Consider the following 22669-nt stretch of genomic DNA (forward strand, 5'->3'; position numbering starts at 1 on the left):
AAACATTCTGTTGCTCCGTCTTTGCTAATGCAGATAATTGCAGATAACAAACATGTAGCTCCAATATTCCACAAATGCCAATTTTCAATTGTAGATGACAATTCATGCTGTGTTAATTACACATTGTAAGTCTTTTAATCAGGAAACAGAAACAATATCATGTGACTTATGTAACTAGCCAATACAGTGTGAATTTTTAATATTCACAGAAAGCTGTTTATGAATGGTCTGCAGAGCACGTATTATTTGCTGAAGAGATTCATGATGAATATAAAGAATATAATTCAATTATTTTATGATCTGTTTGTGGGCAATTTGTGAACAGAAAATCAGATGAATTTTTGTGGAATACATTATTGATTGTGAATTATTCTCTGAGATCTATTAATCAGTCATGTGAAGAGAAAACAAGATGCGTTCGAGTTGCTTTTTGACCTGAAATGGATTATTTTTGGTTTTGTTGTTGAATTTTTGGTGGTTCTCACCCTTATAAAAGAAGAAAAATATAGCTATATTTTGAAACAAAAAGTCTAAGGGCTTGTCTAGGCAAACAGCTAGCAAGCAGCCAGCTGGGGTATAAATGCACTGTCTGTGTTGACCCTGCTGCAGCTCACTAAAGGTTGGCTAGCGCTCTTTTACCTACACCACCTTGACGCAGGTGTAGATGCAAGCAAACTACGGCACTTTTAGTGAGTGGCAGCAGAGTGCGTGCGGATAATTCCAGTGTGGCAGGCCAGGGCGCTGTAGATTTCCACACTAGCTTGCTGCACAGTAACTCTTGGTCTAGACAAGCCCTCAATGGTTTGTTTCAAAATAGTCAAAAAGAACCATTTTGACTCTTGGAGGGGTGGGATCGGGGGAAAATCCATTTTTTCTGCCAAAAGTATGGGCTGAATTTGACCTGAATTCACTAATAGTTTCAGTGTCCCCCAAAATGCATTTTTAAAAATGAATTTACTGTTTGCCAAAAATAAATAAATCGCCCAGCTTTACTCACAGAGATATTGCGAGGGTTCACTGATGTAGGTAGCGCAGCACAAACAAACATTCTAATTATTATTCTTGTGTGCTCTAAATTAAAGAAATTGGTTTATTTTTTTCCCTTCAGTACATTATGGACCAGCCTGCAAAATGTCATTGTAAGAATCAAAGTCCCACTTTGAGTTTTAGGAGCAGAGAAAGCCCATTAAGCCATGTGCTACAAATTTGATTAGCTTAAATTCAACCCAAGTGATTTCTTTTCAGTGGTTTAAGTATCCCTCCTTCCTTGTGTCTTTGAGAGGTTTTAAGGCAATATTTTGGATGTGTCTTGGTCAAATCCTAGCTCCACTGAAGTCAATGGGAGTTATGTCACTGACTTCATTCAGGTCAGGATTTTACCCCCTGGTCCTTACTAGAAATATTAACACTAGCAGATGTTACTGCAATTGTGAGACCTCACCTGGAATATTGTGTGCAGTTCTGGTCTCCCATGTTTAAGAAGGATGAATTCAAACTGGAACAAGTACAGAGAAGGGCTACTAGGATGATCCGAGGAATGGAAAACTTGTCTTATGAAAGGAGACTCAAGGAGCTTGGCTTGTTTAGCCTAACTAAAAGAAGGTTGAGGGGAGATATGATTGCTCTCTATAAATATATCAGAGGGATAAATACAGGAGAGGGAGAGGAATTATTTAAGCTCAGTACCAATGTGGACACAAGAACAAATGGATATAAACTGGCCACCAGGAAGTTTAGACTTGAAATTAGACGAAGGTTTCTAACCATCAGAGGAGTGAAGTTTTGGAATAGCCTTCCAAGGGAAGCAGTGGGGGAAAAAGATCTATCTGGCTTTAAGATTAAACTCGATAAGTTTATGGAGGAGATGGTATGATGGGATAAAATGATTTTGGTAATGAATTGATCTGTAAATATTCATGGTAAATAGGCCTAATGGCCTGTGATGGGATGTTAGATGGGGTGGGATCTGAGTTACCCAGGAAAGAATTTTCTGTAGTATCTGGCTGGTGAATCTTGCCCATATGCTGATCGCCATATTTGCGGTCAGGAAGGAATTTTCTTCCAGGGCAGATTGGAAGAGGCCCTGGAGGTTTTTTACCTTCCTCTGTAGCATGGGGCACGGGTCACTTGCTGCAGGATTCTCTGCTCCTTGAAGTCTTTAAACCACGATTTGAGGACTTCAATAGCTCAGACATAGGTGAGAGGTTTTTCGCAGGAGTGGGTGGGTGGGATTCTGTGGCCTGCGTTGTGCAGGAGGTCAGACTAGATGATCATAATAGTCCCTTCTGACCTTAGTATCTATGAATCTCTTCCCTCAGCAGCTCTCAGTTATTCACACCGTCAGTAGGGGATGCAGTCTACATTCTGCTCTCAGAGAGGGAAAGTCCCCATGCGTCATGTGTGAAGTTTAGTGTTATTCACCTTTCTAAACTAAGGCTTGAAATGCAGTGAAATCATCACTAGCAGTTAAAGGTGACCTGGGAAAGGTAACCTGTGTTCACTTCATTAGCATGACTGGTTTTTAATTGCATCTCCTTAAATCTTAGGTTTGCAGAACAGGCAGTTCTCTTCCTCTTCTGCTTGTTTGCAATCCTGCTGTTCTCCAGGGACCCAAAATTCATCCCAGGTTGGGCAAGTTTCTTCACTCCTGGGTAAGATTCTATTTTCAATCTGTTGTAACATTTTTCAATAGTATTTCCAGGCTTTTGAGATCCCTGTGTTTTCTATTGTCCTTGTTTATACTGTTGTCCAGGTTTCATGGAATAAATGGAACTGAGCCTTATGTATCTCTCTAGAACCATTTTAATTGTTTATGTTTCTAAGAGGAGATAGTGGAAGCCTTGTGGGATGTTAGTATTGAAAATGCTCACACCTATTTCCTGACAGCCCTACGGCCTGAGCTCTGGGAATGTTGTCTATTGATACATTTAGGGCCAAGTCCTGAACTCTTTGAGCAGGCCATTGATTTCAGTGTGGGTTTGGACTGAATAAAGGCTGCAGGAGTTCACCCCTTAGTCCTTTTTCTCTTTGCTTTGCAACCTTTTCTCTGTTGTGACATCCAGACCTTTCTTATGTGAAGACAAAGATTAAGAACAATGAAGGCAATAATAATAATACTCACAGAGCGAGAGCGAGTTGTTTCTGCACAGAAAAGAGACCCGCTCTATTTCTCTAGGGACACAGTTCAACAGACTATTCATATTCAGAAAAGGAGTTCACTACATGTTTGGCTTTAATGGGAATCAAGTACATACTTCACAGATTAATTTTGTTCTCAATAGTTAACAGTTACTTAAAGTTAAAGCTTAAATGCTTTGCTGAATTGGGGTTTTTATAGAGTTTTATATCATAGTTTTATAGAGTTTTTATATCATGCTCTTCACTTTAGAAGCTGAGCATTTTACAGAGATCACAATCAAAATAGGCCAGTGGTCTGATTTTCCTACTTCCCTGCAACCAGCTTAGGCAATCTCCCCAGACCTCCATAATCAGTATTCTTCTCACACTCTCTAACAGACTGAAAGTGATTCAGTCATTCGAGCAGCCAGCACTGCCAACCCCTCCCTATTCTTTTTAAAACTAGGTTTTTGTGTTTTCAGTGTCTCTGATCAGTTTTCTAAAGGAGTCACAGCCAATCTTAGAAATGTAGCTCAGAGGGGGATTAAAAAAAAAAAAAGAATCATGACCAATGAGTGTTGTTGATGTAAAATCCTAATCCTCTTTGGTAAATCCCAAGTTTTGTAAACTTTACAAATCTCAAGACTTTTGCTGCTTACAAGTGTTTCTGCTCCTCTGGACAGGTTTGTCTCAGATGCGGTTACTGGAGTCGCCATAGTGACCATACTGTTCTTCTTCCCTTCACAAAGACCATCCTGTAAATGGTGGTTTGACTTAAAAGGTAGGTTGTAAGCCCTCGGGGTAGGGACTCTGTCCCCTTCTTCTGTGTTCTCTATAGGGTGAGCACACTGCAGGAGCTCAGCACATAATAGTAAGGCAGGGTACTTGGTCAGCAGCTATGGGGTAACATTTTGAAAAGCACCTATGTCCCATTGACTTTCAATGAGACTTCAGCACCTAAGTGTCTGAGTCACTTATGAAAATTTTACCCATATGGCTCTGGCCACCTTCATCTTTAATTGGAGATGCAGCCTGTGCAGCCCATGGGCTCCGCTCACAGCAAAGCAGCACTTGCTCTGGCCTAATGTCACAAAACAAAAGCAACTGCCATGACGTCATTTCATGCAGATTAGGGGTTGCTTTCAGGCTCCTGGAGGTTGCTCCTCAGACCCCCATTGGTTGAAATGTGGGTGTCCTTAGTTCACAGAACATGAAAGCCCTGATAGTTTACCTTTCCATATGACACAACAATTGAGTTCTCATTCAGCAGTGACCTTCTGGGGGAGACACAGCAATTTCCTTGCTAGAAAGCTCCTACCACTTTGAGCTGCAAGTAGAAAATTAATAGGGTGATGAACTTGCCCACAAAAATTACAAATGTCAGAAAACTTCCTCCTGCCAGAATCTGCCAGATGTCAGAGAGAAGAATATCTAAGTCTATTACACCAAGGAAGTTGTCCTTTATGTTAATAAAAAAACAAGCTGAGAAAAAGCCCAAGAAAACCGTGACTGCTAGAACTTTTTGCTGCCTATTTAATTGAAATTGAAATATCCATTTGTTTGTTATTAAGTGATTATCAGCTAACTTTGACACCAGTGAGTAATGTAGCTATTTTATCAGATGACAAGTTATTTGTTAATCTGTGTGTGTGTGTTTGGTGGGGATCTCTTTGTCTAGCATCAAACACTGAGAATGTGCCTTTGCTGTCTTGGAGAAGGGCCCAAGAGACTGTACCCTGGAACATTATCTTGCTGCTCGGTGGAGGATTTGCCATGGCAAAAGGATGTGAGGTAGTATTTGGAGTGCTGCCCATCACTGATGTTACCTTACTGTCATTCAGCCCTATGCCCCTGGTTTTTAAAAGGGTATCAGTTTGGTTTGCTCCTGCGATTTTGCTCCTGCGATTTTGCACCTGCAGTGTATGGCAGTTAAGACATTGAGTGACTGGATCTGACATCTAAGGGCTATAACATGCACCCCTGCCCCAAGGTGGCTGCGTTTCAGAAGTGGGTGGGCGAAGTGATCCCTATTTATATGTAGTTTGCAATTCTGTGAAATGATCTGAGTCTTGCGTGGAAATGCAGGAACTCAAATATAAAACCTGCTGCATTTTCTCTCCCGCTGCAGGAGTCAGGCTTGTCTGTCTGGATCGGAGGCCACCTGCATCCCCTGGAGAGCGTGCCACCGGCAGTGGCTGTCGTGCTTATCACAATAGTGATTGCCTTATTCACAGAGTTTGCCAGCAACACGGCCACAATTATAATCTTCCTGCCTATCCTGGCAGAACTGGTAAGATACGTTACCATGACGGGGCCAGCTCTGACCCCTATGTGGTCTCTCTCAGCGCACCCCCTTAGGTGTTACGCCTCGTGCCTTTACCTTGTCTGTGATGGAATCCCAGAATTCTCCCATTATCAGACCAGGCCCTGCGCTACAGAACCCTGTGTACCCGTGTGATGGCTCAGCAGGCCTGACTAGGTTCAGCCCCTGCAGTTCTTCCTTTTGGAGGCTTCTGCCCTGTGGTGGCCACAGTGACAGACAGCCTTGTCTGAACAGTAGGAACAAAGCATAACATAAGAGAACAAGGATTTGAACATGACAAAAGATCTCACGCATGTCTATCTTACCCTAAGCCCTACCAGCCTGTGGGTGTGGGCCAGGCAGGTTTTGCTTCATCTGACCCCCTAGCTGGAGCCTCTCTCTGTGTCACTCTGTTCCGCACCAACAGCTCCCTCCAGTTGCCTATCCCCTCTCTCCAGAGAGTGGCTTTTTAACTGCTTAGTGTCCTTTTAGTCTTTAGGTGCCCAGCCTTGGCAAAACAAGTCTGGTAACTTTGATTGGAGCAAAAAAAACCGAGGAGTACTTGTGGCTCCTGAGAGACTAACACATTTATTTGGGCTGAATTTGTCTGGAGCGTGGATGTAGCATCTTCACAGTTAAATAGCCCCAGGCATCGTCTCTTAATGATCCCTCTGTGTTATGTATCTAGAGCCATTGTGTTGTCTATTAGTTTCCTAACAACCCTGCTATTAACCAATAACCCAATACAGGCATGCTGTAACTATCCCAATAACCAGGTCACATACAGTATTTACAAATTATTACAGTCAGCCCCATGTCCTTCACAGTTTAGGTACCCTGTGAAAACATTTCTCTCTATTGGAGCAGCCCGGCCTCCATCAGCTGCAGAAGACGCACTAATCATCTGGGCAGCCATGGGTCACCTCACTCTTCTGCATACGAGGCCCAATAGTTTCCAGGATCTCAGCTGGCCCATCCAGCTGTACGGGGTTGTGACCACGGTCACTGGAGGGGCTATACTGAGATTGCTCATTCAAGGCAAATCGCAAAGAATAGGTCAGACGATCCCCCAAACTGGTGGTTTATTCTATAATTAGATTTCACCAAGCCAGTAACCAAACAGCTCCTGTAATACCTTACTGATTACCAAGAAGCCAAAATACATTTCCCTTTAAGCACTCCAGCCTTTGGCTCCCACGCAGACAGCCTACTCTAATATAGTGAGGGTTACTAAAAACCTTATTCACCGTATATAAAGTTCTACCAAGAAATCAGACACATTAACCACCAGGTCAATGAATATTTCAGATCTCACCCAAATACATACTTATAGCCAATCCTTATTAATTAAGATTTATTAATAAAAAGAAAAGACAGAGAGTTGCCGTGGTTAAAAGATCATTCGATGTACAGATATGAATAAAGTTCTTAGGTCAGTTTCATAGCAGAGATGGTGAGCTTGCTTTGTAAAAAGCCTTCTGGAATCAATTTAAAAGGCTATAGTCCAATAGGCAGTTCTTGTGCAGAGTTTGTTCAAGTTCTTCCATGAAAAGTACAAGGTTAATCCAGAGTAGACCTGGAGACCTCAGTTTCACAGGCTTAGACTTTCCCTGTCAAAGTTTAAGCAGATCTGAGATAGCAAGCATCAGACGTGAAACTTCCTTTATAGCTTGAAGCAAGCTGTGTTCACAGCAGGGCTTGCTTGGTTGAAGAATAGGTAATGTATATTGTTGCTTTGAAGCTAATCCCTCATTCCTAGGCATACCCTGGTAGCTAGTTGCATTCATTAGCATAGGGAAATTAACCTCAAAGAGCTTACAGGTAGTTTACTACAAATTTCAAAGATAAATGAAACAATAATATTATTGCATCGCAAGTCCCAAGTCCCATCTAAATGAGAATATCCCCTTTTGACCTCTGAATCAATAGAATACCATAATGAATCATTAAAGAGAGGAACAGAATTTTAGCATCTACAAGCTAATTAGATCACATTGTTAAACTTCTAATAAGGTAAACACAGAAAAATACAACTGGGATCTATTCTTGATTCTCTAACAATACAGGCCTCCATTTTAAGGACTGTAGTCTATTTAACATGCCTGTGCTAACAATCTATAAGGAATGGACCTGTATACAATTTCAATACTCTTCTGGTTTTGGGTCACTCAGCCTGCTGGTTGCTTAACCCTCACTGGCTCATCCTCACAGGGGTCTACATTCCCCCTGAGGCCATGTAAAGAGACCTCGGGATTTAGTCAACCAGTAGTTTTGCTGATGGTGTGATGGCAGGACTGGGTACGGTGTATTTAAGTGGTTAGAACAGGCAACCAGGAGCCAGAATTCTTGGTGTCCATTTCTAGCTCTGCCACCGACCTGCTGTATGACCCTGAGCAAGTCACTTCCCCTCTCTGTGCCTCAGTTTCCCTATCTGTGAAATGGGGATAACAACACCTGCGCACTTCAAAGGGAGCTTATATGGCCTGCTTAATATATTGGACTGTTTGGAAACAAGATGCTAAGGAGTGTAAGTACATGCTTCACAACATGCATAATAATAATTTTTAAAAATGTTATTAGCAATAGAACAGCAGGATATGCTATTATAAATCATAGATCACTGAGTTCTCCTAGGCACAGTGCTGTAATTATTTGCATTCTTAGATGTATTTCCATTGTAGCTCAGAACCCCTTAATGTATAGTGTTTCTTTTTAAATTTTGTTCTTTCAAGGCAATTCGTCTGAAAGTAAATCCCCTGTATTTAATGATACCAGGAACTATAGGATGCTCATACGCTTTCATGCTGCCAGTCTCCACGCCCCCTAACTCAATTGCATTTTCTTCTGGACACTTGATGGTCAAGGATATGGTAAGTTGTTTTATGTACAAAAATCACACAATCTTCTAAATGAAGAGTTTTTAAGACAATCATTTTGAGATATGCTACCAAATCAGCATTTTGTAAAATAAAATCACAAAGGTCAGTTTCTGTTATGAGCAGTGTTTGAATACAAAGTACTTCATTCATGGTTGGTCAGATCTAGCTGCCTTAGAAAGTGTTATTTAGGTAAAAATGGGCCAGATTCTGCCCCTGATTAAACCCATGTAAATCCATAGTAATTCAACTGCCTTCAGTGGAGTTACTCCCAAATTTCTTCTGAGAGCTGAGTCTGACCTTTAACTAATTGAAAAGTGGATCCAGGAACTTGAAAAATAATCCATTTTCTGCCTCCCCCTTTAGATATTAAACTAATATATTGTAACAAGGGGATGCTCATCTCCCTGCTGTCCATTTTGCTGAGTTTGAGATCAGACCTGTCACAAGGATCTCTGCTCTCAACTTTGGGAGAGTGAACACGAGTCCTTTAAATGACTCCTGCGGAAGTGTGTTTGACCTTATCTTCTTCACATTCTATTACTGTGCTTTCCCTTTGCTAACTAAGTTTACATGGCATTCACAGGTTCCAGTGAAAAATAACCTTTGGCATCTGTTGGTCATAACTAGTTCTGCAGTTGTTGGTGACCTAGGGTTCTTTGCACTGATTTATCTTTTAGATCATGAATAAAATATCAAGCCATGAAGTTACTGAGCATCCCAACCTAAATTTCCCAGTAGACCTTGGTCAAGTCACCATCTCTATGTGAAGTGCATGTTACTACTTTCCTTTGAATTGGTTAAGTGGATATACTGCCAGTGGTATCTGATGTAGATGCTGTCTGAATCAACTGCACTAGAATATTTCAGTCTTTTCTGCTCTGGAAGGAATTATTTGACATAATATGCTTGGAGCAATCACCCAGGCAATTCCCATTCAGGAAGCTGATAGAGGGAAACAGAGAAAGGAAAGACAGACTAGTCTAGGAAAGCCAGAATGCTACAATATGAAGCTCTCTAAGTGAGCAGCAAAATTAATGTCTCTCAAAACTCAACAGGAAACACATATATGAATTCTCAAATGTGCTGTCAAGTTCTCTGTAGAGATTAAATTTACAGCCTGTGTAACAATTACCCTCGCTAATGAACAGACATGCTATTTCCTAAACAAAGAGTCACTAAGAAAAGAAGAGCTACTTCTCCTTTTGATTTTACTATTAAGTTTGTTTTGTTTTCCTGTCTGGTATATTCTTGTCGGCATTTTTAAAAAAAAGACTTCTTATTAAGGCAAAGTTATAATAAAGTGTTTACATTCGACACTATACATTACTATTAGTTTTTTAATGTAGATCCTTACTTTAAAGAGCACAAAAGCAACATTTTCAATTCACTGGGCAGAAGAGATTGATCACAAAATTCCTATGAACGTCCATGGGGGTCAACTTAGTACATCTCTGTACTCCAGACAGAGCATTTGTCCCCTTATATAACGCCTCACCTGTGGTCTGTGGCCCCCTAATGGTGAACCAAGCCCTTTTTGGTGACTTGCAGAATAAAACATTTTTATAAGCAATGGCTGAGGAGGGGAGATGGTCACATAGGGAAAAGGATCTCCTTCTTATAAGTGCAACCATTCAGAGTCGGTTATATTCACATGAAGATGGCTCAGATGTTCTCCCCCAGGCTGTAGCGTTTACGTGGTGATGGCCACAGTAAGTGACTTTCAGACCATTTTCATACTGTTCTCACACTCTTATCCTCAAGGCCAGTGAACATGAGCAGGAATCACTAGACCTGTTCGGTAGGAACCTAGTCTTATGTGGTTCCATAGTATAGTAGGTTGGTTTGGAGATCGCTGGTACTAGCTGTTAAGTTGGTTTGGTTACCTAGTGCCTCAGCCCACAACCCGGTGCTCCTCAGCATTTGCACAAACACCCAGTAAACGAGGAAGTGAGAACTGGGGAGAAAAGAGCAGGCCTGTTTTCAGTTTCCTTCAGAAGAGAAGGGTGCCTGGAAACACACAGGAAGGGGATTGAATATTACAAAACACCTTGGTGTGCAGAAGGGCAAGGAGAACACTCAGTGAAAAGCAAGGGGGTGATGAGGAATTGGGTAGGCTTCTCTCAAGATTCCTCCCAATTTTCCTCTCCTTACATCTTACCCCAGAGTTGCAGTTACTCCCCTCCAGGAAGAGGGCTAGACACAGCTACTTCCAAAGCCCATCTGCATTTTGTGCATCAGCCGGAGGGGATTGCTGGAGAGTGACCCGAGGCACTCCCTCGCCTACAGGCTGAGCTTCACAGCCTTTGCCAGCCTGAGAAGTGAGAATCGGGGACTGGGACCGGGACCGGAACCCAGTTTGCCAAGTTGGAAGCCCAAGCATTGCCAGGAATCCTGCCCTGAGTGAGTGAAATCCAGACAACTATGGGGTTTAGTACTTCAGCAACTCAGTCTCTTCTCTGGCCTTGGTGCTCAGACAGCAGCACTCATTAACACAGGGTTGGGTCCTCTGTGCCCCCCCACATCTTGTTCAGCAAATTTTACCTTGTGGTTATATGTGCCACACTCTGTTCTGTAAAGGATCAATCCTTAAGGCTCTGCAACAGTGGCTGCTGCATGCAATGAGATAAGGTTCATTTTTTCTATTGGAAACCATGGGAATCTAGCTGCCTGGATTAGCCTTTCACAAGGGAGCCAGAGGGTGAAGGGCTAGTGCCAAAGTGGTTAAAGAAGAGGAACTTCAGAGATCAAAAGATTCATGTTGATGAGCAGGGATCTGATCTCACACTATGTTTAAATATGCTGCTTACTCACCAAACAGCGGGCAGATGGAATAAGAGGAATCCAAGGTTATGTGCATGCACCCAGGTCTATGGCTCAGCTGAGAAGCTGGGATTTTATCTATGGGAGGGGCTGATAGTTATTTTTAGGGTTGGCTCAGTTTAGAGACTGTCACCCTTAATCACATCCCCTTTAACTTAATGTGAAATGATAGAAAACCCAGTTTGGTCCCATTCTTGTTGACAGGTCAGCTGGCCTGGATGTCAGCTTGTTTCCCAAGCTTGTATTCTGCCCTTGGCTGGCCCCAGGAAGGAGCAAGTTTCATGACTTTGCTGTGATGTTCTGTGACTATGGAATGAAAGTGTAATTTGTGAAAGTCCCTTTCAGTGGCACAGGCTTACCCCATAACTTCAACGTGCTTAGCCCAATGGAGTTCAGCATTCCTTCACATCCTCTAATTTCCTTTCGCCCCCACTCTACCACAGACACCTTACAGTTAAAAGTGTGATGACATGCCTTCTTCTGGAGCTGCTACAATAGCATTCAGCCATTCAAGCCTGTTCTCTCTCTCCCTTTGTACACCCACCGGTTGTCCTGGTTTAGACTGAAGTTTACCAGTTGCCATGGTTGTATGAATTTGTGCCTTTGCATTGAGGGAAGTGAGAGTCAGTTGCTTTGGAAACAGTGAGCCAAGTCCTGATATTCCTTTTCAGTTTTACTCAGGCTCAAGCCAATGGGACTTTTGCCTGAGTGAAAACTGAGCAAAGGCTTTGGGAGAAAGCACAACTCCTTTTGAAATTCAGCTGTTTATCAGCTCAAATTCCTGTTGACTTTACATATTGGTAAGGGGCTCTGGTGGTTTTCTTTCTGTTACATTAGGTAAGAATCGCACACCTAGCCTTTGATTATTAATTTTACTCAGCTTTTACTCTTTGCCTCCATATTGCTGTAGCTTTACAGAACTGCTTGTTCATATTAATTGGTTAAAAATGTCTGTGGTTTCATTCATTCCCTGAACATGGATGCTGATTGTATTACAGAGAGGGGTGTTTTTCTAGGAGGAAAATAAAACAGGAGCTTAAAGACAGAAAGTGCTTTTTAATCCACAGACTTTTAAAGTTGGATTCTCAGTTCCCTGATGCTCAGCTGACTTGTAAGAGAATCCTTTTCTTCTGCAGAAATGAATCTTAAAACAAACACATACACACTCCATTCACTGGGATGTTAGAGATGCTTTTCCAAAGTCTGATCCTGAAAAGTTTTGAACACCCACTGATCTTAGTGAAGACAGCATTGGAAGCTGCATGTACTCCATGGCTCTCCGGCCCTGATCCTGCACCAACAATGACTAAACTTTCATTTATACCACTGGCACAGAATCAGGCCCCAATTCAGCAATGTGTTTGAGCGTGTGTTAAGCATGAGAACAGTTTTGTTGACTACTTAAAGTGCTTAAAGTTAACCATGTGCTAAAGCACTTTGATGGATGAGGACCTAACGCAGCATTTGGGAGTGGGGGGTCCCTGACTTGAGAAAATCCAGCTGAAATGTTAATTAAACCCCTCTTTGTTGTAATATTCGTTCATGTGCAGTCAGTCCTCAGGGCTGGCCAGCTTGGTTCCTTGTGTCACATGCCCAGGATTTCCAGGCTAAACCCTAGTATAATGTATCTGCCTTTCTTTCACAGGCGAGAACTGGGCTGCTCATGAATCTTATGGGTGTGCTGCTCCTTAGCTTGGCTATAAACACATGGGCCAAGAGCATCTTCCAGCTGGGCACCTTCCCCGTGTGGGCCAACATCCATGGAGAGAACGTCACATCCCTCTTGCCGGATGTGAAGAATGTTACTTTAAGCTCGCTAAATAAAATATGAACAAAGCCAGGTCATAGGTGGGACTCACTCGCTTAGGACTGGGGCACAGGAATCGCCAGAGTGTACTCACAGGACAAAGGCCGGATTGCTGCTCATGTTGCACAGGACTTTCCATTTATTTTATTTTATTTTTATAAATATTATTCATTGTCACTACATAATTTTTGGGGTGGAGATCTTGGAAGATTTATCTCCGCCCCCCCACAGATACCTATCAAACAGTTTTAGAAAACTTTGTTCTTCATTAGTAGGGGGTCTTAAATGATGACCAAGTAAGTCTCTAACATTTCCAGGGTAAATGCCACGCCTGGTGAAATCTATGGGAGTTTTCCTGTTAACTTCAATGTGCTAATTTCGGATATCCTAACTCATGCTGGATGGTATCCTTATTCCCATGAGTGAAGTCAATGGGACCATTTTAGGTGCTACTCAACTTGAGTCAGGGTATCAGAACCAGGCCCAGTGTGGGGGCCATGCTTGAGCCCTGTGATTCTAGAACACTTGTTAGGGGGTCAAGATTTCACAGGGATTTCACAAGTAATTGTGTCATGTAGTATGAAGACTATTTCTTTAGCTTCTTATGAAAGGATAATTCAGGAGACTATGACTGAGTCTAGCCAGAATTTGATGTATTGCTCCACAGCGGGAGTTTGGTAACAGTAGGTTTCCAAACACATTCATTAGCTTGGGAATTATTTTAAAACTCAAGACAATAATTTTCACCCACATTTTTGTACTGACTGGAAAGGTAGAGATTTGTGGCCATATTCACTCCTGGTGTAACTCTGTGTCTATCAGGGGCATGACACCAGTGGTTTATGTGGCTAGTCTTAAGTTGGTGAATGTCCTTTAACTGAGGTTTGAGGTTGACCTACTCATGACAATGCAGCTCAGTCACAAGTCAGTAGACTGTTCGCAGAGGAATGTTGACCTTTTTTTCGAAATGGAGTTTGAGTCTTTTATCTGATTGCTTGGGTCCTTGCAATGAAAGGATTTGCAAATTGAGCATGATTTTCATCACCATTTTATCTAAACACATGCATTTTGTTTGTGTAAGACTCTGACTATTTAATTAAAGATCAGTATTTGAAACAGACAGGTTGAAAGATGAGGAGTCTGATACGGTGCTTTGGGGAGGGTTAGCGAGGGAATCCTTGCACTGATACAGATGTTGGACTCAACGGGACCAAATTCCCAGCTGGTGTAAGGTGGCATAGTGCCAGTGGTGTCGACGGAAGTAAACTGATTTACACCAGCTGATGGTCTGGCTCAGTTTTCGCTTGAGTTACTCAAAAGATTCAGTGTCAGCTCCGAGAGCAGACAGGGTAATTTATCCATCAGACCCAATTCTCTCTGTAATCTCAGCTGCTGCTGCTGCTGCTGCTGTGAACCCTATATTGATTACATCACAGTATGAACGTTTCCAAAGAGGTCAAGCTGAAACCAAACTGCCCGACTGTGGAAGTCAGCTGATGTTGAGACAAAATCCTCGCGATTAGGGAACTTGTACAATAAAATGCATTCATTAGCATGCCACTGTGTTATGTTTTATCTGTGAAGCCAGGGGAGAAAGGTAGGGTCTGAGGCTCTTCTCACTTGCACCAGGCTCACTCCATTGGCTTCAGTGGAGCTGCTCCTCACGTACGCTGGGGTGAGTGAGAAAAGAGTCTGGTTCGCTGATGCTCTGCCTGTGTTGCCTTCATTCTAGTCAGGCCAGGGACCCTGCAGCCTCAACGGCAATGTCATCCATTTAAGAGTGTGATTAAAGTGAGGCCTTGAAGCAGCATGAGCTTGTTGGGCCAGTTCCTGGCTCTCCCAGCCTGAGGTCGATGGTGGCAGTGGGGGCACAGAGCAGCAGAGGCGGGAGCCTGTCTGCCTGGGCAGCGGTGGGGCGATGCCTTTTGTGGGTGCTAGCAGAGTGCACGCAGTGCCGCAGGCATGACACCACCTGGGCACGTAACGGGGTGCAGCACATGCTGCCCTCAGGGCTGGTGGCAGGTGCCACGCTTCCAGGTTGCCTGGCCATGGCCTTTTGGGGGCATACGATGCTAGCTGGGCCTTGCTTGTGTTCAGGGAGAGCTGTCAACCGCACTGTGGCTGCCTCCTCTTCAGCCTTTTCCAGCTGCCGTTGCACCCGCCCTGGAGGAAGCCCAATGCAGCCACTAGTCGCTAAAGTGCCACTTCCTGTAGGCTTGGCCACATTCACCTCAGCAGGAGCCTAGAGTCCCAGCAAACTGCTTCGTACAGGTCTGGATTGTCTGCGTCGCTTGGCCTATGGCTCAACACTTATACGGTACCGTGTTCCTGACCAAGTTTAAGAGGCCTGATGCTGGCTGGGCTGGTGACTCAGAGTCTCTGAGCTCAGCAACTAGGATTAATTTTTGAAACCAAGGGCTCTGGCTTTGGAGCCGTTATGCTGCTGATATGGTCATCCTGGGGCCTGTAAGTATGTGGGATGAACTGCAAAGTGAAAATAGCTCCCTTCTTACAGTTCTGCCCATCATCCTATGGAGTGTTGATCCCACAGTAGAGGAAGTGATTACAGTGAATGCAGTTTATCCCTACGGCAGGAGCCCAGCCTGCATGGCACAGACAGTATTGACTGCCACAATAGTAGCTGCAATATTCATAAATGGCATTAACATCCCATCAATGCAGAATGGCAAGGCTGATCACAGGGGCACAATTCCGGTCTCTCTCTCTATAGCCTGCAACCTGGTGGATCAAATCAGTTAGCAAATCTCTTGCTGGGCTGAAACTGGAGCAAAAAAACCTAGCTCCACCATGAATTTGGGGATTGAGGAAGGGTGTTCAGATTTAGATTCCTGGATCCAAACTCTCCCCCTTTGGTTCTAGTTGTCTTCAAAATTGGACGAGGCCTTGTTTCTAGACTTAACTTGGAAGTAGCACAAGCTGCTAAACATCTCATGAGAGCAACTCACAGGATTTGGGCACTTTTATAGCGCTTTCCATTTGAGGATCTCAAAGTGCTTCACAAATGCATCCCACCTGGGGTGGTCGGGAAGTATTATTAACCCCATGTTACAGATGGGGAAACTGAAGCACAGACGGGCTAAGTGACGTATCCAAGGTCACTCAGTGGGTTTGTGGCAGAACTGGAAACCAAAAGTAGATGTCCTGCCTCCGAGTCCTGTACTTTAGCCACGGACCATGCTCCCTTCTCTCCGTATCGCTATAATCAGGATACTGCTTTCAGAGCCCCAAAATGCGTGCATCCTGGTTCAAAGCACTCTTGGGAATATAGGATTAGGTAATTCTGCTCCTTTGTATCCATGTGTGCACTGGTCCTAGAGTAATTGCTCTCTCCTAAAGTCTTATTTCATGGTTTTAAGAGTATCACTTACCATGCAACCCTCTCTTACTTACACTTGTTGCTAGCACCAAAAATCACAATGACACTGCATTATACAATTGTATGCACCAACTTACCTCTTCCCAAACCCTGCAGGCTGCATCACTGCCTTGTTAGCTGCTAAAAGACTGAGGCCTACCTTATCACATTTGTATATCATCCATCCTGAATTTTAGCTCTTAAGCCTTCATGTTCATCACTTTCTAAGGCTGATCAGGCCACTGGCAGTTAAGTCCCTTGTAGTTCTCAAGGCTCCTGTTATGTTATGTGACTGAACTGTCGTCATATTTTCTTTTCTTCGTAAGCGATTTTCCAGGACCATCATGATCAGTTGATGTAGATGGTCCACACGTTGGACTTGATGAAGCACTAGCGGGTGTCGAACATTTGTTTTCTCGGTTCTTTACACTTTCAATTTTCAGCCACTTGTCCATATTGAGTGTACAACAGTGCAAATAAAAATAACACACTAAGAACGGGAACAAATGAACGAATGAGTAAATGAGACGATTCACTCATCTCTCATTGGAGCAAAACGGCATACTACAGAGAATGACTGAGTATGGACTAACTGAGAGTCGTTACCACCAATTGGCTACAATGACCTTGGTTCCATTTGGCGCACAAACACTTTTTCTTCCACCATCAGGGGGATGCAGGGCCAGGGACAAATTAGCCTGGACGGCCCCACCAGGTACAGCGTGGCTCCCCATCCCACTCTGCCCCTCATGCCGTCCAACTTCCCGTGTCTGCCAGGGACAGGGTCCCAGCTGCCACCGGCACATCCGGGGTCCTGGCTGCTGGCCCTGCACTCCATGGAGCTCGGGATGCCCTCCCCACTGGCTATGGGGATCTGGCTGCAGCCCCACACTCCTGGGTCCCAGCTGCTGCCCCCCCGCCACACTGGGGGTCCTTAGGGATGGCTCTGTCTGCCATTACAGAATTTTTTCTGAGAACCCCCTGATACATTTCACAAACCCCCAAGGTTCAAGAATCCCAGTTTGGGAACCACTGGTCTACCAGCTCATAGTAACACTACATGGCGCTTAGAACAGAAATTGAAGAAGAATCCTGTAAACAACAGGGAAAATTTTGGGGAGTCAGTGTACAGATTCCTGAGCTGGAATTTGTCAGGACAGCAGGTTTAAGATGTTCCAATTCTATGCCACGGGCTCTTTAAGTACACAACCTGGTAAAAGCCTCAGCCAAAAGACAGTACCTTTGGCAGCATGGTGGCTCCTTAATGTCACCATGGAGCATTGGTTCAGCAATGTTCACCTTGTCTACACTATGAAATTAGGTCGAATTTATAGAAGTCGGTTTTGTAGAAAGCTTTTTATACAGTCGATTGTGTTTGTCCCCACACAAATGCTCTAAGTGCATGTAGTCGGCGGAGTGTGTCTACAGTACCGAGGCAACCTTTGACTTCCGGAGCATTGCACTGTGGGTAGCTAGCCCACAGTTCCCGCAGTCTCTGCCGCCCATTGGAATTCTGGGTAGAAATCCCAGTACCTGATGGGGTTAAAACATTGTCACGGGTGGTTCTGGGTACATATCGTCAGGCCCCCCCCCCTTCCCTCCCTCCCTCCGTGAAAGTAAGGGCAGACAATCATTTTGCGCCTTTTTTCCTGAGTTACCTGTGCAGACGCCATACCATGGCAAGCATGGAGCCTGCTCAGCTCACCGTCACCGTATCTCTCCTGGGTGCTGGCAGACGCGGTACTGCATTGCTACACAGCAGCAGTTTATTGCCTTTTGGCAGGAGATAGTGCAGTATGACTGGTAGCCGTCGTTGACATAGTCCAGGGTCCTCTTTTAACCGACCTCGATGAGATCAGGGGCACCTGGGCAAACATGGGAGTGACTCAGCCAGGTCATTTCCCTTTTAAGTTTCATCTCATGGCGATTCAGTCCTATCAGCAGTGCACTGTCTTTTAATCAGCAGCCAGGAGAAGACGGTGGCCAGCAGTCATACTGCACAGTCTGCCGCCAGCAAGATGTATAAAGATAGATGCAGTGGATCAAAACAAGAAATAGACCAGATTTATTTTGTATTCATTTTCTCCTCCCTCCCTCTGTGAAATCAACAGCCTGCTAAACCCAGTTTTGAGTTCTATTCTTGAGGTTTTGAGTTCTCTCCTTGAGGGGGCCATTATGTTTCTCGCAAAGCCAGCCCCTTTGTTGATTTTAATTCCCTGTAAGCCAACCCTGTAAGGCATGTTGTCAGTCGCCCCTCCCTCCATCAGAGCAACGGCAAACAATCGTTTTGCGCCCTTTTCCCTGGATTGCCTGAGCAGGAGCAGATGCCATAGCACAGCAAGCATGGAGCTCACCGCAGCAGTTATGACCATTGTAAACACCTCGTGCATTATCGTGCAGTGTATGCAGAACAAACACCTGAAAAACCAGGTGAGGAGGCGACAGCAGCGCGGTGATGAGGATATGAACACACTTTTCTCTAAAACTGTGTTCCCCTGCAATTTGGAGCTCATGGTGTTAATGGGGCAGGCTCATGCTGTGGAATGCCGATTCTGGGCCCAGGAAACAAGCACAGAGTGGTGGGACCGCATAGTGTTGCAGGTCTGGGATGATTCCCAGTGGCGCCGAAACGTTCGCATGCGTAAGGGCACTTTCATGGAACTTTGTGACTTGCTTTCCCCTGCCCTGAAGCGCAAGAATACCAAGATGAGAGCAGCCCTCACAGTTCACAAGCGAGTGGCAATAGCCCTGTGGAAGCTTGCAATGCCAGACAGCTACTGGTCAGTCGGTAATCAATTTGGAGTGGGCAAATCTACTGTGAGGGTTGCTGTGATGCAAGTAGCCAGCGCAATCATTGAGCTGCTATCAAAGGTTGTGACTCTGAGAAATGTGCAGGTCATACTAGATGGCTTTGCTGCAATGGGATTCCCTAACTGTGGTGGGGCTATAGACGGAACGCATAGCCCTATCTTGGGACCAGACCACCAGGGCAGCCAGTACATAAACCGCAAGGGGTACTTTTCAATGGTGCTGCAAGCACTGGTGAATCACAAGGGACGTTTCACCATCATCAACGTGGGATGGCTGGGAAAGGTTCATGATGCTCCCGTCTTCACGAACTCTGGTCTGTTTAAATAGCTGCAGGAAGGGATTTACTTCCCAGACCAGAAAATAACTGTTGGGGATGTTGAAATGCCGATAGTTATCCTTGGGGAACCAGCCTACCCCTTAATGCCCTGGCTCATGAAGCCATATACAGGCACCCTGGACAGTAGTCAGGAGCTTTTCAGCTATAGGCTGAGTAAGTGCAGACTGGCGGTAGAGTGTGCATTTGGACGTTTAAAGGGTCGCTGGCGCAGTTTACTGACTCGCTCAGACCTCAGCGAAACCAATATTCCCATTGTTATTGCTGCTTGCTGTGTGCTCCACAATCTCTGTGAGAGTAAGGGGGAGACATTTATGGCGGGGTGGGAGGTTGATGCAAATCACCTGGCAGCTGAATACGCTCAGCCAGACACCAGGGCAGTTAGAAGAGCACAGCAGGAAGCGGTGCGCATCAGTGAAGCTTTGAAAACCAGTTTCATGACAGGCCAGGGTACTGTGTGACACTTCTGTTTGTTTCTCCTTGATGAAAACCCACCCCCTTGGTTGCCTCTAAATTCCCTGTAAGCCACCCGCCCTCCCCCCTTCGCTCACAGCTTGCTTGCAAAGGAAATAAAGTCACCATAATTTAAAAAACATGTATTCTTTATTAATTGATTATAAAAATAGGGAGATAACTCACAAGGTAGCCTGGGTGAGGTGTGGGAGGAGGATAGGAGGGAAGGAAAAGGCCACTTTAAAACTTGTTGAATGCCAACCTTCTGTTGCTTGGGCTGTCCACTGGGGTGGAGTGGTTGGGTGCCCGGAGCCTCCCACCCCGCGTTCTTGGGTGTCTGGGTGGGGAGGCTATGGAACTTGGGGAGGACGGAGGGCGGTTAAGCAGGGGCTGCAGTGGCAGTCTGTGATCCTGCTGCCGTCCATGAACCTCCACCAGACGCCGGAGCGTGTCCGTTTGATCCCGCAGTAGCCCCAGCATGTCCTCCTGCCTCCTCTGATCTTCCTGCCACCACCTGTCCTCATTGGCCATGGTCCTGTACTCTGCTATTGTGTCCCTCCACACAGCTCTGTCAGTGCCGGACGACTGCATGAGCTCAGAGAACATTTCATCGCGCGTGCGTTTTTTTCACAGCCTTATCTGAGATAGCCTTTGGGACGGAGGAGGGAGGCTTGAAACATTTGCAGCTGTTGGAGGAAAAAAAGGGAGTGAAGTATTTAAAAAAGATACATTTTACAGAATAATGGCTATACTCTTTCACGGTGAACAATACTATTCACATTACATAGCACATGTGATTTTGGTGCAAGGTCGCATTTTGCATCTTATATTGAGTGCCTGTGGCTTTGGTGTTAGAGATCACACACGCAGGGCCGGGCAACAGAATTCGGCTTGCAGGCAGCCATGGTAAGCCATAGTCTTTCGGCTTCTGCAACCTTCGTAACAGCCCCCTCCTTTCCCATACCAAGCAAAGCCCGTTGAGTTGGCCATTTACTGCTGCAGTTTTCCCGTTAACGTGCTGCAGCAGAAACCAAACTAACCCCCTCCCCCCATCCAATTCTCTGGGATGTCGCTTTTCCCCTCCCCCAATTACCTGGCTGGTATCAGGGAAGATCCCTGCTAGCCAAACGCGAACAGCTCAGCGCCAATGGCCCTCCTCCCTCCCTCGCATGGCTAACTGTGGGGAGGATTTCTTTTCAGCCACAGGCAAACAGCCCAGTAGGAACGGGCACCTCTGAATGTCCCCTTAATCAAATTCCCCTATTTCAACCAGGTTACCATGATCAATATCACTCTCCTGAGGAATAACATAGAGAGATAAAGAACGGATGTTGCTTGGATGCCAGAAAACACCGGGACCATACGCTGCCAGGCTTTGTCATGCAATGATACCAGATTACTTGCTACTAGCATGGTGTGGTAAAGTGTCCTACCATGGAGGATGGAATACGACTGCTCTCCCCAGAAACCTTCTGTAAAGGCTTTTAGAGTACCTCCAGGAGAGCTTCATGGAGATGTCCCTGGAGGATTTCTGCTCCATCCCCAGACATGTTAACAGACTTTCCAGTAGCAGTACTGGCCACGAATGCATCCCAAGTCCTCAGGGCTACTTAATCATTAAAAAATGCTTGCTTTTATAACATGTATTATATTTAAAAAGGTACACTCACCAGAGGTCCCTTCTCCTGCTTCGTTGGGTTGGGAGGGTATTTCAGTCAGGGTGATAAAAAGATCCTGGCTGTTGGGGAGAACGGTGTGCTGTGTGCTCTCCTCAAGCTCATCCTCCTCCTCCTCATCTTCCCCATCTGCAAAATCCTCAGGCATGGCGGAGAGTACCCCATCATCGGAGTCCACGGACAGGGGTGGGTAGTGGTGGCGGCCCTCCCTAGAATTGCATACAGCTCAGCGTAGAAGCTGCATGTCTGGGGCTCTGTCCCAGAGTGTTCGTTTGATTCTTTGGTTTTCTGGTACGCTTGTCTGAGCTCCTTAAGTTTCACGCGGTACTGTGTTAAGTCCCTGATGTAGCCTCTGTCCCTCATGGCCTCTGAGATTTTTTGAAATGTTTTGGCATTTCGTCTTTTGGAATGTAGTTCTGATAGCACGGATTCCTCTCCCCATACAGCGATCAGATCCAGTACCTCCCGTTCGGTCCATGCTGGAGCTCTTTTTCGACTCTGGGATTGCATGGTCACCTGTGCTGATGAGCTCGCCTGGCCAAACAGAAAATGAGATTCAAAAGTTCCCAGGGCTTTTCCTATACACCTGGCCAGTGCATCCAAGTTCAGAGTGCTGTCCAGAGCAGTCACAATGGTACACTGTGGGATAGCTCCCGAAGGCCAATACCTTCGAATTGCGTCCACACTAACCGTAATTCGAAATGGAGATGTCGATTTCAGTGCTGATCCCCTTGTTGGGGAGGAGTACAGAAATCAGTTTTAAGAGCCCTTTATGTCAAAAAAATGGCTTCGTTGTGTGGACGGGTGCAGGGTTAATTTGGATTTAACGCTGCTAAGTCCGACATAAACTCGTAGTGTAGACCAGCCCTCAGAGAGCAGAGCACCATTTACTGAATCACCACGCTTGATACTTCCTGCACTACTTAGCTTTTCCTCACAGGTCTTCCATCCAGACACAGACCTGATTAGCCTGTGAAATCAAACACGTTTGAACCCCGAAGTGACATGGCAGCATCTGACCACAAGAGGTCACAGTTGCTTCAGATAGATGAGAAAGACCCCACAACTAGCACTAAAATTCATTGCCATGAAGG

General features: G+C 45.0%; 1 protein-coding gene across 3 annotated transcripts in view; it reads left to right on the plus strand.

The window, feature by feature from the left end:
* The window catches only part of SLC13A3 (solute carrier family 13 member 3), a 41973-nt gene extending 27493 nt beyond the window's left edge, over positions 1-14480 (plus strand). For all 3 annotated transcript variants that reach the window (XM_043526682.1, XM_037877192.2, XM_037877193.2), the window contains 6 exons: positions 2547-2651; positions 3801-3898; positions 4796-4908; positions 5246-5407; positions 8152-8289; positions 12764-14480. In XM_043526682.1, the coding sequence (XP_043382617.1) occupies positions 2547-2651; positions 3801-3898; positions 4796-4908; positions 5246-5407; positions 8152-8289; positions 12764-12949 (802 nt within the window). In that variant the 3' untranslated portion in view covers positions 12950-14480. The remainder of the gene's footprint in view (positions 1-2546; positions 2652-3800; positions 3899-4795; positions 4909-5245; positions 5408-8151; positions 8290-12763) is intronic.
* The last annotated feature ends 8189 nt before the right edge of the window (positions 14481-22669 follow it).

The sequence above is a fragment of the Chelonia mydas genome, chromosome 13 (genome assembly GCF_015237465.2).
Source record: "Chelonia mydas isolate rCheMyd1 chromosome 13, rCheMyd1.pri.v2, whole genome shotgun sequence".
NCBI classification, from domain to species: domain Eukaryota; kingdom Metazoa; phylum Chordata; order Testudines; family Cheloniidae; genus Chelonia; species Chelonia mydas.